At 34.5% G+C, this 17000-nt stretch overlaps 1 protein-coding gene across 4 annotated transcripts in view; it reads right to left on the bottom strand.

The window, feature by feature from the left end:
- ZMYM4 (zinc finger MYM-type containing 4) overlaps window positions 1-17000 on the bottom strand; it is a 123491-nt gene that overhangs the window by 58946 nt on the left and 47545 nt on the right. For all 4 annotated transcript variants that reach the window (XM_090269084.1, XM_090269085.1, XM_090269086.1 and 1 more), the window contains exon 2: window positions 16091-16136. In XM_090269084.1, the coding sequence (XP_090125210.1) occupies window positions 16091-16136 (46 nt within the window). The remainder of the gene's footprint in view (window positions 1-16090; window positions 16137-17000) is intronic.

Raw genomic sequence — 17000 nt, 5'->3', positions numbered from 1 at the left:
CTCCAAAGATGACATACAGAAGGTCCATAGGCACAAGAAAGGAAGCTCAACATCACTAGCCATCAGAGAGATGTGAATTAAAACCACAATGAGATACCACCTCACACCAGAGAGAATGGCCATCATCAACAAATCTACAAACAACCAGTGCTGGTGAGGATGTGGAGAAATGGGAGCCCTGGTGCACTGTTGGTGGGAATGCAGACTGGTGCAGCCACTGCGGAAAACAGTAGTGAACTTCCTCAAAAAACTAAAAATGCAACTGCCTTGTGATCCAGCAATTTTCCTGCTGGGATTATACCCAAAGAAATCTGAAACACCAATTCAAAAGAACCTATGTACCCTTATGTTCACAGAAGCATTGTTTACAATAGCAAAGTGCTAGAAACAGCATAAGTGCCCATCAGTAGATGAGTGGATCAAAAACATGTGGTACATTTAAACAATGGAATACTATGCAGCAGAAAGAAAGAAGGAACTGCTATCTTTTGCAACAGCATGGATGGAACTGGAGAGTATTATGCTTAGTGAAATACACCAGGCAGCGAAAGATAAATACCATATGATTTCACCTAATACAAGAACCTAATGAAAAGAACAAAACAAACAATCAAGCAGAACAGAACCAGAGGCATGGAAACAGGAACAGACTAATAGTGACTGGAGGGGAGTAGGGGAGGGGGACAAGGGCAGGGAAGAAGGGGAAGGGTCTAGTCAAGGAACTAGTATAAATGATCCATGGACATGGACAACCAGGACAGGGATTGGCTGTGGGAATTGGGGGTGGGTGGGGGGTGGAGGCGGGGCAGGGCAGTGGAGAGCTACAAGGGAAAAATTGGGATAACTATAATAGAACAACAATAAAAAATGAAAAAAAAAATATATATATACACCCCTATGTTCAGTACAGCTTTCTAATAATAGTCACGATACTGAAGCAACCTAATGTCCATCAATACATGAATCGATAAACAAGAGGTGGTATTCAATTATACATTGGAATATTATTCAGCAATTTAAAAAAATGAAATCTTACCATGTGGGACAACATGGGTGAACCTAGAGGGTATTATCTAAGTGAAATAAGTCAGACAAAGACAAAGACAAATACCATATGATTTCACTTCTATGTGTAATCTGAAAAATAACAAATGAATGAACAAAAAAATATACAAACAGACACACATACAGAGAACAAGCTGATGGTTGACCAAGGGAAGGGGATGAGGATGGAAATGAAAAAAACGAACAAACAAATCAAAACAAATAAAAACACACAAAAATATTAATTGTTCTTCTAAATATTTAACTGGATGTTGCAAACTCCTAATGTTTATAAAAATCAATGGGGTTGAATGTCTTCGAATTTCACAAATACTTGTAGAGAACAGAACTATCTCATCTCTGTATTCCCATCAAATAGTACAGTGCCTGGCATACTGTAGGCAGTCTATACATGCTTGTTGAATTAAACTGGAGAAGTTACTTCAAGCATTAAAACTTGAAACGGAATATTAAACTATGAAAAATAAAAAAATATATCTGGGCGCATAAATTACAAAAACAAAGCAACATGAAATATCTGATTTATGATTTTCATGTACTGCTATTTCCCTATTTAAAAAAAAGACAGAATTAATAAAAAGGATGCTAATAGTGAAAAGAAAATTCAAGCCCTGGGTGACTCAGCTGATTGGAGCATCACCCCATACACCAAAAGGCTGTGGGTTCAATCCCTAGTCAAGGTGCGCATGGGAGGCAACTAATCAATGTTTCTTTCTCACATCATTGTTTCTCTCAGTCTCTTTCTCTCTTCCTCTCTTTCTAAAATCAATAAACATATCCATGAGTGATTAAAAAAAACTAAAAATTAAAATTGAAAGATATAAAACAAATAATGTTTTATCACAAAGGATTTATCCTATGAATGCACGACTGTTCTTTCTGACTGATTTACCTTGATAATCAATTATCATCTGTATGTTTGGGTCTATTTCTGGATTCATTCTGTTCCATGGATCTATATGTCTATCAATGTTACTGCACCATCATAATTAGTTTTATATTAAATCAGATACTCTACATCACATTTTTCAAAGTTGCTTTGCTATTCTAGAGCTTTTGTATTTGCAATTTCTAAAAGGAGCTTGTCAATTTCAACCAAAAAGCTTCCTAGGGTTTTGACTGGGATTGTGTTGGGTCTATAGATTGTTTGTGGAGAACTCGTCGTCGGCAGCCGTCCGTCTCGAGAGACGATGGTGTAGCTTCTTAAGAGTCTATATGCACCGCCGAGAATGGCTGTGCAGTCCGACTCGGGGAGTGACACGGTATCTGTCTCCTCCCGTGTTGAATCGACATCTTGTGATGACGCTGAAGCTACAGAGCCTGGGCAGGGTGACATGGAGGGTCTGCTGTTGCCCATGCAGCAGACCCCCCCTCTCTTCGCAGCTGAAGGGTCCAAGGGAAAGACGGAGTCGATACAGCTTGGGTTCAGGTGCGCCGCAGGAGTTGCCGGTGTTGACTACAACGTCAAACCGCCTTAGGGACTCCGGCTCCGGATTTTCTGTCGGGGTTTACTCCCTTAGCCTTTCCCCTGAAGAGGTATGCCGCAAGGCAGCGGAGGTTTTTTGGAGTCAGAGTTTTCCTTCTCTGATGTACCCTGACTGGAAGATCGAACCAGCGACACTTAGCTCGCAGGCCGACGCTCAATCCACTGAGCTAAACCAGCCAGGGCTGTGGAGAACTAACATCTATAAAAGGTCAATGGAAATTTAACAATAATTTAGAAATTATTTGGAGGTTTAAAGTGGGACAAAATTAAAAATATACCATGCTCATGGATATGACGACTCAATATACTTAAAATGTTATTCTCCCCAAAATTAATCTACAGATTTAATCAATTTCAACCAAAGTCCCAGTGGCTTAGTTGTATAATTTAAACAATTTTCCTAAATTGTAGGTGTAAATGCAAAGGACCTGAGTACACAAAACAATTTTTAAGATTAATAAAATTGGATAGCTTACACTAAATTCATTTTATAAGTCTGTATTTTGCAAAAATTTTCCCACTTAAGTGGTCTTTTGTTTTTTTGAATTCATTATTTTAGTGGGAAGGACAGTGGAAAGTGGTTTTAACTTGCATTTTCCAGCTAACTAATGATGTTAAAATCATGTGTGTGTTGATCATTCTTTTTCTTTTGTAAAGCATCTGTTCAAATCTTTGCCCATTTTAAAAATTGTCTTTTTATTATTAAGTTGTAAGGATTATTCATATATTCTGGATACAAATCTTCTGTTGTATAGATCAACACATAGAAATAGATGAGGATATCTCTATATTTTCACTATCTGTATCTATGTATATTTTTCTTTCCATACCTATCCGTCTACCCATCCATCTATTCATATATTCATCCATCCATTTATTCTCTTGGTTTGCCTTTTATTTATCTTAGCGATGTCCTTTGAAAATCACAGGTTTTTAATTTTGATGAAGTTCCATTTTTTTACCATTCTATTTTTATGATCTGTGTTCTTTGTGTTCTAAAAAATTTTTCCCAAGATCATGAGTATTTTCACTTGCTTTTTCTTAGAAACTTTAGTTTTAGCCTTAGCTTTAAGATTAGGTTTATCATCCATCTCGTTATTTTTTGTAAATAGTGTAAGAGTTCAAGTAAATAATTTTTGTATTGAGATATCTAATTGTACCAGCAACACTTATTGAAAATAAAACTTAAATACAGTAAATTTTATTACCCATACATTATACCTCAAATTTAATTTTTGAATTTCATTTATAATTGCATAATTTAAAATATGTAGGGATAACAAAATATGTACAAGACCTGTATTCTGAAAATTGCAAAACATTGCTAAGAAAAATGAAAGAAAAACTAAATAAATTGAAAGACATTTCCAATAATATATACAAATAAAATCAATGGTACTGATATAGAAATAAATATATCTTGTATTAAGACATACACATAAATATATAAATTAATAGAATGTAACAGAAATTCCAAAAAGAGATTCCCACATATACAGAACTTAAATATATCTCAGTGGTGCCAATTTGGTGATGAAAACACCTATTATTTAAAAAGATTAATTATTTAACATGGTAGCACAATCAGCTATTCATCTTAAAAAAAAAAATTAGAACCCAATCTTATCCTAACTCCAAAAACATATTTCAAATTAAATACAACTTGAAGCTAAAATATAAAATAAAAAGCTTAGATTATAAAATTTTATTGAAAGGAATTAAATATCTAAATGAATGAAAAGACACACCAAGTTCATAGAGAGAAAAACTCAATGTCATAAACATGCCAATTCTCTTTCTTGATTTACAGATTCAAGACTCCAGTCAAATGCCCAACAAGATTTTGTTGTTAGGGACTTGGCGAAGTATTTCTAAAAATGAATAATGGCAAGAATAGGCAAAACATTCCTGAAGAACTTACAGAGATGTGAATCATCAGATTATCAAGATTTATTACGTAACGAAATTAAATAAGACAACATGGTACTGGCAGAGGAATAAACAAATAGTTCAATGAAACATCAACTGAGATCACAGAGGAAAAGACCACAGATAAAACTTTGTAGCTCGCTAGTAAAAGAAAGTAGTATTTGATAAATGGTAGTGAGACAATGGTAGCATTATGAAAAGAAATAAAATTAGTTTCTTAACCTAACCCATAAAATAGTCAAATCAAGGATAATTCAAGACTACATGTAAAATGTAAAACCAATAAACATTTTAGGAAATAGTATCAGGGGTCTTTCTGACCAACCTCAGCCTAGGAAAGATTTTCCTAAATATAATGGGAAAAAGAAAGCAAACCATAAAAGGAAAAGACTGATGTATTTTTTCAACACTCAACTACATTAATTTCTGCTTATGCAAAGACTTTATAAAAGCAAATCATAAATTAGAAGTTATTTTCAATATCTATAACTGACAAGTTCACTCTTCATAATTTAGAATTCCAACAATTAAGAGAAGACCAACAAACCAACAGTAAGTGGGCAACAGATTTAACTGAACAGTCATTTTTCAAAAGAGGAATGTGAAATGGCCAATAAACATAAAAATGTATTCAACTAAATCCAATTTTTAAAAAAAATGAATTCCATGTTCTACCTACCATATTCACAAAGTTTATAAGTCAAATAATATCAAATGTTGGCCAAATGCACAGTGATCAAAACTCTAACCAATGGTACAAGTATAAATGAAAAAAAATATTTAGAAAAGTAAGTTTTGTGTTTCTAGTAGAATGTAGACTCCCTAGGCCTGAGCAATCAGCTTCCCAAATATGGCAGTCCCTCTCTATATCGCGGTTCACTTATTGCGGTCTCACTGTTTTTGCGGGATTTTTTAAAATATTATATTTAATTATTTATCGCGGATTTTTCACTATATCGTGGGAATATGTATGTTGTTAAAGTGATGTAGGTTTAAGAGTGCAGAATATGTTTAAGAACATAAGTAGTGTTTATAAAAGTGTGGAAGAGGTTAATAAGGGAGTGGGAAAGGTTCATAAGGGACTGGGAACGGTTTATAAGTATGTGGGAAGGGTTTATAAAGCCTTAATATATATATAAATACTAAAAATAAATGTAAGGTTCCTACTTTGCGGATTTTCACCTATCGTGGGGGGCAGGGGTGTCTAGAACATAATGCCTGCGATACGTCAGGGAATACTGTATACTCAATATACCATCTAGATCAGGAACGGATAAACTATGTCTGCACACCAAACCCAGAAGCCAGCTGTTATTTTTGTATAAGCCATGCGCAAGGAGTAATTTTCACATTTTAAATGGTTTCAAAAAATCGAAATTTAGCCTCCATATAGTTTTACTGGAAAAATACACGTTAATCTCTTCAGGTATTGTCTATGGCTGCTTTCATGCTAAAAAAGCAGAGTTGAGCTGTTGCAACAGAGACAGTATGATCCAGAAAGCCTAACATATTTACTATCTGTCCAGAAAAAGGTTGCCAATCCCTGTCTTAAGCAATAGACTTGTTTTTTGACAAAGACCAGCCATAAAAATAGATTTTACAATATGCGTGGTACTTTCTTGTATGTATTAAAAAACAAAATGTTCATAGAGGAAAAGATCTGTAATAGAGAAACTAGAAACATCAGGAAGTACATAGACAGTAAAATAAAATTTTTAATTGTGATATATTTTTAAAATAAGGCCTAAAACTATAGGGGAAAGCTTCATGATATTGATTTTGGAAATGGTTTCTTGGATATTACTTCAAAAGCACAGGCAACAAAACAAATGGGACTACATTACATTTTTTAAAATGTGCATCAAAAGAATTCATCAACATAATGAAAAGGCAACATACAAAATAGGAGAAAATGCTCCAACAAAGGTTTAATATCCAAAATAAACAGAGAACTCATAAAACTCAACACCAAACAAACAATCAAATTTAAAACTGGGCAGAGGACCTGAATAGACACCTCTTCCAAGAAAAGATACAAATGGAAGCACATACATGAGAAGATGTTCAACCTCACTAGCTTTTAGGGAGATGCAAATCAAAACTACAATGAGATACCATTTCACACCTATTAAAATGGCTATCGTCAACAAGACACGTATCAACAAGTATTGGAGAGGTTGTAGAGAAAAGGGAACCCTCACTCACTGCTGGGAATGCAGACTGGTATGGCCACTATGGAAAACAGTCTGGCGGTTCTTCAAAAGATTAAGAATAGAGTTACCACATGACCCAGTAATCCCTCTCCTAGTTATCTAGATAAAATGTTTGAAAACACACAGTCGCAAAGATTTATATACCCCTATGTTCAGCAGCAATACTCACAGTGGCCAAGACATGAAGACAACCAAAGTGTCATTGGATAGAAGATTGGATAAAGAAGATGTAATATGTACACACAATGGAATAAGACTAAATACTGCCATTTGTGACAACACGGATAGGCCTTGAGAACATTATGCTAAGTGAAATAAGTCAGTCAGGAAAAGCTAAGAACCATATGATTTCACTCATGTGGAATATAAAACTGAAACTTGTGGACATAGACAGAAATGTGGTGATTGCCAGAGGGTTAGGGTTAGTGGGGTGGAGGGCGTGGGAGGTGCCTAACATATGGTGGTTGAAGATGGTCTGACTTTAGGTGGTGGGCACAAAGTGCAATATACACATCTAGTATTGTGGAGATAATACAGTGGAAACTTATATGATCCTACTGACCGCTGTCACCCCAATAAATTTAATAAAAATTATTTTTTTTAAAAAGACGTTATAAAGTAAAATCAAGCAAGCGAGCAAGCAAGCTATTGTTGGGTTTCCAAGAAGGGGGAAAATGGGAGAAAATACTTGTAAATCAACAACAAAAAACAAATAACCCAATTCAAAAACGGGCAAAGGACTAGAATATACATTTGTCCAAAGAAGATATACAAATGGTCAATAATTAAAAGATGCTCAACATCAGTAATCATTACAAAAATGCAAATCAAAACTACAATGAGATATCACCTCACCCCCATTAGAATGGCTATTATTAAAAACAAAGAAAGTAACAAGTGTTAGCAAGGACGTGGGCATCTTGGAATCCTTGTGCACTGCTGGTATGACGTAAAATGACGCAACTGCTACTGAAACATTATGGCATTCCTCAAGTTCTTCAAAAGATTTAAAATAGAATTACTATATGTACCATTTCTGGGTATATAGCAAGGACAAATGAAGTCTGGATCCTGAAGAGATACTTCTATGTTCACTGCAGCATTCTAAACAACAGCAAAGATGCAAAACCAACTAAAATGCCCATCAAGGGATAAATGGATAAACAAAATGTGGTATATCGACACAATAGAATATTATTCAGCAATAAGAAGTAAGGAGATTCTGACACGTTATAATATGGAAGAACCTTGAAGGGAATGTGAAATTTTGTCCAATGTGTATAGAAATTTCAGTTCTGCAAGATAAAAATGTTCTAGAGATCTGTTGTACAACAATGTAAATGTACTTAACACTAAAGACAGTTAAATGGTAAATTTTACATTATTGCTTTTACCACAATTTAAAATAAAGAAATAAAAATCGTAATGTTTACATAATAATTACTATATATTTGTGATAAATAAGAGCTACATGTATCACTACAGTTAAATACCAAAAATATATAAGAAAAAGGAAGGTGGTAACACATACAGTATGATTCAAAAAAATACAAAGTCCATAAACAAGGAAAACTAAACAATATATTAATAATGTAAATGTGGTAAAAACTATAAAAAGCAAATAAATAAGCAAAATTCAGTATAAATGCTATTTTTAGAGAAACAAAATTGGACTGAGGAACTGGCATCAAATGCATAATGATAATGTACATCTTTTAAAACCTGGGTGGAGAAGCAAAGGTGTTTTAGTTTTTTAAATATCTCACGTTATAAATATTTTGTTTATTTATAAAAAGTTTTCTAAATAGTCTAAGAAACTCCAAAATAGTATATAATCAAGGTATAAGAAAAACTTTTCCAAGCAAGAATGAAAACCCTGATGTTAAAATATCAAATTTCATGTTAAAAACATTTGTTTGGGAAAACATGACACAAAGAAAAGGAAACAAAGCAAGAGAAATCAAAACCCCTACACTATATTATCAAAAGAACTTTAAGCCCTGGCTGGTGTGGCTCAGTGGATTAAGTGCCAGCCTGTGAACAGAAAGGTTGCCAGTTCAATTCCCAGTCAGGGCACATGCCTGGGTCCCCAGTTGGGGGTATACGAGAGGTAACCTATCAATTTAACTCTCCCATATTGATATTTCTCTCTCTCCCATCCCCTCTCTAAAAGTAAATAAATAAAATCTTTTTTTGTTTTCTTTCTTTCTTTTTTAATGCAGAACTTTAGGTGATGCTATGACCAGTGTGGCTCAGTTGGTTGGGAGTCATCCCACAAAGTGAAGGGTCACCAATTTGATCCTTGCTCAAGGCATATGCCTAGGTTACAGGTTCAGTCCCTGGTTTGGGTGCTTACAAGAAGCAACTGATCTATGTTTATCTCTCACATCTTGTGTCTCTCCTTCTCTTTATCCCTCCCTTTCCCTCTCTTTAAAAATAAAAAAATATTTTTTATAAAGAAGAACTTTAGGCAATGCATCCTAAAAGTTAAATTTTCCTGAATGACCAAGTAATTTCCTATCTTTTTAAATGTATACCTGAATCTTCTTTTAGAATTTATCTTTACCATGCTGTGAATCACCTTAATGATTTATTGCTCTATAAAACACGCCTACAATTTGACATAAAAAATACTTTAAGAAATTGGGAAAGGACATTTATTTATTTATTTATGGCTACACAATACAGGAGCCAGTACAAATGTTAAACTTATTAAAAAGCTGCTTAAATTAAAATTCAATAGGAATTAACAACATGCAAATTAAAGTTAACACTTGTATTTCACATCCATCAGATAGCCAAACATAAAGAGCTACGATATACAGTAATAAGTATAGCTGTCCTTAGTAATTTCTGGTGGAAATGTGAAGTGTTAAAGATTTTTTGAAAAGCAGACCAGCGACACATTAAAATTACACATACCCTTTACTCCACCATCTCCACTTTATGTAACCCATCCACACATATAAAACTACTATATAAAGACACACATTAAAGGATTTTTAACTCATCATTGTTTATCATGGTGGCAAAAAAATTAAAACATGAATGCCTATAAACAAGGCAAAAAATTATTATTGTATATCTCAATCATGGAATGCTACACTGTAAGAGCTGGAGCTACCCCAGCTGAGGTAAGGGGTAATCAAGTACTCTTGAGTGAAAGAAGTGAAGTGGAGAAATGTATGTATATGATAATCTCATTTGTTAAACAAATGAAAAATAAAGACTCTCAAAATCCCTACATATATGCTTGTATATATAAGGATTTCATGACCACTGAAGAAAAACATGGACAGCTAATTACAAAGCTATTGACATGGGTTATGAGGTGCTGTACACAGGATCAATGATATAGAAAAGAGAGGCTAAGCCAAAAGAAAAATTAAAAAGTTCCATATAAAAAAATCATACATGATTCATACAGATTCATACATAAGTATTACAGGAAACAGTTAATGTTGTAAAGATCCAAATACAAACCTATAAAATGATTTTTTTAAAACATTTCTGGTTTAGAAAAAAATGTCCTGTGACAGGATTATATGCTGTGACAGCCGATTTCCAAATATGGCTGCATACCTCCCCCATCCACAGGCTTTTCTACAATGTGAGGTCTCTACCTTCTCCTGAATCTAGGCAGGCCTGGGATTTGCTTGTAGCGGGAAGAATGTGGGAGAGGTAACACTGTGTGGCTTCTAAAGCTAGGTCAAAAAGACGCAGCTTCTACCTTATTCACTGAATTACTCTTTTGCTTTTGAAGTCCTGAGATACCATAAAAAAGTCTGACTACCTGAGTCCACCGTGCTATGAGGAAGGCAAGGCAATAGGGAGACATGCCACCTAGGCCAGGCCAGACATGAGTGAATGAACTTTCAGAATATTCCACACCAAGCCATTAAGCTTTTCAAATCTTCTCTGCCAATACTCAAGACATTGTGAGGCAGTAACAAGGCATCTCCTACATACCACTTCTGAATGTATGAATCACAGAATCCAAGAGCATAATAAAATTGTATTTTTACACCACTAATACTGAGGTAGTTAGGTAAGCAGAGCATACCAGTCATCATAATGCAAATTCAAACTATGTTTTATCTTAAACAATTTAGACAGTAGGCTCTAGAAAGCTATGTTATCTGTCTCAAAACATGAAAACAGTAGGCAGCCCTGGCCAGGTAGCTCCCTTGGTTAGAGCATCCTCCTGATACGCCATTGTTGCAGGTTCAATCCCTGGGCAGTGCACATACAAGAATCAACCAATGTATGCATAATTAAGTGAAACCACAAATCGATGTTTCTCTCTTGATGTTTCTGTTTCTCTTGCGCGCTCTCTCTCACTCTCTCTCTCTCTCAGATCAGTAAATAATAAAAATAAAAATTTTAGTGCCTACAAAGTCACATTTCTAAAATATGCATATTAAGTGCTTAAAATTCTTCTGCAAAATAACTTGAAGAAAAGCAGTATTTCCTAAGTTAACATTATTTCACATAATTATGTTAATAAACAAGTGATCAGTAGACATCTGACTCTCATCCCTGTATCTAAAAGAACATGTCTTCTAGCTGGTAAAAATCTTAGTTTTTAGATCTTTTCATTGGAAAATGGGTGCGCACCCTGTATTTGGAATCATCTTATATTCAAAGATTTGCAATATACTTTCACCCTTTACCAGATTATTATACTACTGATTATCCTAAACTAAAATACACATACAACTTAGATCTTCTTTTCAGTGTCAAATTTTCCCTGCAACCACTCAATTTTAATGAAGATAATCTTAAAAAATATACAACTGCAAATTATTTGCATACCTATATACCTTCAGCAAGAGACAGAGCAAGAATTAGTTTAGTCCATTTCATTAATTCAAAACATTATATAATTTGTTTAATCCAAAAAGATTGTGTTTATTAAACTTAAAAATTATTGAGAAAGTTGAGGTATTTTTACTTAACGTCATCTCAATTTTGTACCTATATATACTCCTAAAGAAGACTTCAGGCTTTGGTTTCAACATTTTCATAAAAATGTTCTTTCACAATTTGGAAGGACCCAAATAATACTCAGCAATAGACCGTGTAAACAGAAATATGTAAGTAGTTCTAGAGTAAAAACAAAACAAAATCAGTGCTCAACTTACAGTTCTTTCAAAACTGAGCTGCATTAACACATTATAATTAAACACAAACTGCCGTTGATACTGAATAAGCAGACACAAAAATGTGTCATGGTAATTTATTTCTAAATTACTTTACCAATTATTCCTTTATTTCTAGCAAATAATTACTCTTAAAAACCTGTGATTCCAGTGAAGTAGGGGGGCAGTTCGGAAATACATAATGAAAGATTTAAAAGGAGGAGCTTTGGAGTTAGGCAAGCCTCCATTAAGATTCTGACTGCGCCACTTGAAAGTTAAAAGACGTCTCTAAGCCTTACTTTCCTCCTTAATAAAACAGACACGGTTGTATCATAGAATCTTCACCTAGAGAGCTGTTATGGAAGAGGCTGTGTACCTAGTAATAATTCTCCCCCTTCTCCTTACCTAGGATTTTATTGTCGGCAACAATGGACTCAGCTAAAGGACTACAATTCCAGTTTTCTTTAAGTCAGGGTAGCTAATAAGAGGTAAATGAAGTACGCAGGTAGAACTGCAAGGAAAGTTTTTTTAAGAGGCCGATTCTGTTGAGAAGTGGTCCTTTTTGCCCTTCTGTCTACCCCACAGCAGGCTGAAGATACAGTAGCCATCCTAAAACACTAGGGGATGCATGCCATGTGCTAATGATGTGGCAAAGAAAGCCAGAAGGCCCCTGGGTTTCTGATAACCAGAGCCATTTCATCATCTGGGCTTCTTTTATATAAAAAATAAGTATCTATTGTGTTTCTGTTACACATAGTTGAACCTGACCCACTACTTAATAAAATTATCGCTAGGAATTTTAAAAGATAATACAAGGAGGGGACCTAAAAACCAGTATTTATTAAAAAATTGTGTATTTATTCTTACATGTTGAAACTTCAGTCACCTTCAAAGTACTCTCAATTTTTTTTAGATTTTATTTATTTTCAGAGAAAGGGGAAGGAAGGGAGAAGGAAGGAGAGAAACATCAACTGGGTGCCTCTCACATGCCTTTAACTGAAAACCTGGCCCACACAACCCAGGCATGTGCCCTGACCAGAAATCGAACCAGCGACCTTTCAGTTTGCAGGCTGGCGCTCAGTCCACTGAGCCACACCAGCCAGGGTCAAAGTACTCTTCATCTGATGCAATACACCTATCGAGATGTTTTTCCACTGCTCCAGACAGTTTTTGAACTCAATGATTTTGATGCTTTTCATGCTTCTGCCATTTTTTGTTTTGCCTCTTCCACATCAGCAAAAGATTTCCCTTTGAGGACTTTTTTCATCCAGGGAAACAAAAAAGTCACTCGGGGTGAGATTGAGTGAATAGGAAGGGTGGGAAGAGGGTCATGTGTTTTTTGGTCAAAAACTGCTGAATATTCAGCATGGTGTGGGCAGGTACACTCATAAATCAGCCATCGTAAAATGGGCAAATGCACTGAATGAGTCTTCGAAAAAAACTCACTGAAGCCAAATGCAGCCTCTCACAACAACACCAGCTGGTACACTGATACAGATGGGTTCCTAGAACAATCACCTAGTGGGGGAAGCCTGTACTACAAGGGGCCTGCCCTCCAGAAGGTAATTCTGAGCTTGTTTGTTTGGTTTTTGTTTTTGTTTTGGAGTCCCCCCTCATACATGCAAAGTTTTCCACAAATAAACTCATACATTGCAAGTAATCAAATGTAAATAATTTAATTCAAATAACTATATTTCAACAAATCAGCAATGCTATTATTTTTCCCTTGAAGTTGTCAAGTCTGTTATGTCCAATGAATTTATTCTACCAGTGAGAAAATTAACCATAGATAAATGACTAGGTAGTTATTTTAGAGCCATTAAATAAATAAAAGTCCTTGATATAAGGAAGCAACTATCTGAATGCATTTAAAATTTTTTCTATTCTATCTGTATTTCTTTCAAACTTCACATTAACTAACAACAGTTAGGGTAACATAAGTTAGGATAATCCACAGTATCAGTCACTTCCTCTATCATCATGTATCTTATAAAATCCACAGCACAAATTCTCTTGACAAATGATGAAGTAGAAGTTGGACTAACCTATTTGACTTGCATAAAATGATGAAGCCTTTTTTCTTTCAAATCCCTTTCACTGAAAACACTACATCTTTGGAAGGTCAACTCAGCTTTTTCATGTTTGAACCAAATTTCCCATATTTCTCACTGATGGGGTTAAGCTCTGTTTCTGTGTGCCAACAATTAGATGATACTATAGTATTTTGCTGAAAATTTTGGAAGGGCTATACCATACGAGTGGTCTTGGATAATGAATACATGGTAGGTCTAATATTATACTAGATATTTTGACATGTTATTTGCCTGAAAGACAGTGAATCTCCTTTTCTCCAGATATAGACTTCAAGACAAAATATTAGGCCTTGAATGGCCATAGGAATACCATGTGTATAGCAGCCTGCCTTCACATCTCCTAAACAGGTCTCTATGTTCCTGAGTCCCCTTCATGGAGAGAGGCCAGTTTCCCCTTCCAAGCTGCCTCCAGAACTTTCAACAGCCCTTTTATGATAATCTACTAGAAAGGGGGAGATACAGGATAATCTTTACCACACTATTGGCACTCAACATTTGGTATAAAATCCCCTGATTGTATATTTCCAACCTAAAAATGTTTGCGGAGTTGTAGCAGAAAAACACGAAGCACTAGAAACACAAACCCCAGTGTTGGGTATTAGGGAACCAAGTACAGCAGCTTGGTTACTGCTACCACTTTAAGTCAGTTGTTATTCAACATCTTTAATAAACAAAGCCTCAAATTAAAACCTTCATTAGAAAGCTATTTGATTAATTTGTTACTAGTATACAGATTTGAGCAAAGGCATGTCCAGAAGAAGGTAATCAAAAAATATTTGATGAAAGTGAGTAGTAGAGGCTAAGGATATTAGGATATTTCATAATAGCCATGTTTTACTTTCTAACTCTATTTTCCCCGACCACAGATGATTGGTTCAAAGACAAACATCATATCTAAACTGGCACAATCATAAGCTTTTTCCTAGGAACTTGAAATTTAAAATGGATCTACAGAAAGAATAAGTCACTGGAGCATAAAGGCTCTCTGGCAGCACAGATAGAGCAGGCCTATCATCTCCTCTCACTGAGTTCCGGGAGGAAATTTGTTATTTACCTCCTCTCTAAATTCTGTGAAATACTCCAATATACTTCTGAAGTTTCTTCTCAATAAGCTAGCTGGAACCTAATTTACATTCTTTCATGCAAGAAAAAAAAATAACTAAATCCACTAAACGTCAGGAGCGCTGGCTACCTCTCAATATATAGTCTAAAAAACTGTTACCACTCAACAGTATTAACTAATTCCAAAGAGAAAGATGGTACTCACATATCCTACTGGGGGAAGTAAAGTTAAAAAACAAAAGAAATGCATATTTTCCCTGACTTAGTAATTCTATATGACAAAATTCATCCTTCAGAAACAAGTACACAAATATCCTGTGATGATTCATCAATTCTATTCTTAGAATTTATCCTACAGAAACATTTCAACAAGTAAACAAAGATGTGTACAGGAACACATACTCAATATTGCTTGTAACAGTGAAAAATCAAAAATAATATATACATATAAAAAGAGGAAACAGGTTAAATTATAATATAGTCATACAATAAAACAGAGTAGCCATTTCAAAGGATGCAATAGGTCCAAACCCACTGACATAGAAAGATGTCTAAGCAGTTGAATGAAAAAGCAAGAGCAGAATTCATAAAATTCCCTACACACATACATAAACCACATCCACATACACTCACAGAAAAAAAAGTTGGGTATCTTTGGAGAATGGTAGAGACAAAGGCTTTTATTTTCAGTTTTACTCATTTTTGTATTGTAAAACTGAATGTATTACTTTTATAATTACAAGAAATAGAGTTGCTTTTGTTTTTGTTTTGTTTTTTAAGAAAATGATGTATCATGGAAAAAATATAAAGAGAAAATTAAGAGACCCTGTAAACAAAGTAGAAACCTTTATTAAGTGGTATATAACACAAAGAATGGCTATATTTCAACCTTAATAACTTGAAAATAAAATATTTACTTAAAAAAAAGAGTAAAATTTAGAATTCAGATTAAATTGCAGAAAATACTTAGAAGGTGTGATGAGATCTAAACTAAATCAAATTGGATCATCACATTAATCTGCCCTGTTATAAATGTTCTATCTAGAATTATGTATTATCTATCTAAATACATGATTGGTTTTTTTCTAAAATGGTACTTACAGTTCTCTACAATTTCATCAAACACTGCACCAGTTTTCTGCTCAAACTGAAAAAAGGAAGAGAAAAGTAACATTATTATCACATTCTTCTAGCATATTTTTGGTAACCCTCCCAACTCCCCCAAGAGCTACAATTTTCCACCCAAAGTATACAAATACACAAAAAAATAAACAATGCCAAATAGGATAAAATAAAATATAGAATGAACAAAAGAAGTTCTCAGGCCAAAATCCACAAACCAAAAATGAAGAGATAAATAATGCCAATTATTTTTTAAAAACTTATTTTTAAAAAATCACTTTTATATTATAAAATATAGAGGATCATATATATTTATAATAATAAAAAACATAGCCAACAAGTGTTCTCAATAAACAATTACTGAGAACTTACTAACATCTCTTGAGGATTATGCAAAACTCTGCATTAAAACTGAACAGAACAATCGGCATCAATAGGTTTTGGTCTTGGGTTAAAACCAGAAATCTGCTGCTGTTTAAAGGAAAGTGAGCCATGCTACAAGGCATAAAAGACAGAAGAGAAGTCAAGTGTTAAATAATTTCAGACCTTTAAAACAGATACAGAGGAGGAAAAAAAGTAAAGCAGAGGCAACTCCACCCAGGAGCTAAAGACACTACCAAGTTCCATTCCTGGTCTTTAAAGGTCTCCTCACTTAGCAAGCTTGAGTCTTCCAACTTCCTGCTTCCCTGCCTACTACTCATCCACGAAGCAAGAACACAAGAAAAGCTGCTTTTTGATAAATCTTGCCTATTATAACCCAGAGTGTGTCCCCATTCAAGGAAGAAACGTTTAGGGGAAAACTACCTACACATCTGCAGAGGAAACAACAGTTATTCATAAGTGGAAAAGATATTTTATACGACATGGAAAACAGAACCAGTAGGTCTAA

This window comes from Furipterus horrens, unplaced genomic scaffold, assembly GCF_987537825.1.
Source record: "Furipterus horrens unplaced genomic scaffold, mFurHor1.1.pri manual_scaffold_3, whole genome shotgun sequence".
NCBI classification, from domain to species: domain Eukaryota; kingdom Metazoa; phylum Chordata; class Mammalia; order Chiroptera; family Furipteridae; genus Furipterus; species Furipterus horrens.
The sequence above is the reverse complement of the archived record's forward strand: the minus strand, read 5'-3'. Positions and strand labels throughout refer to the sequence as shown.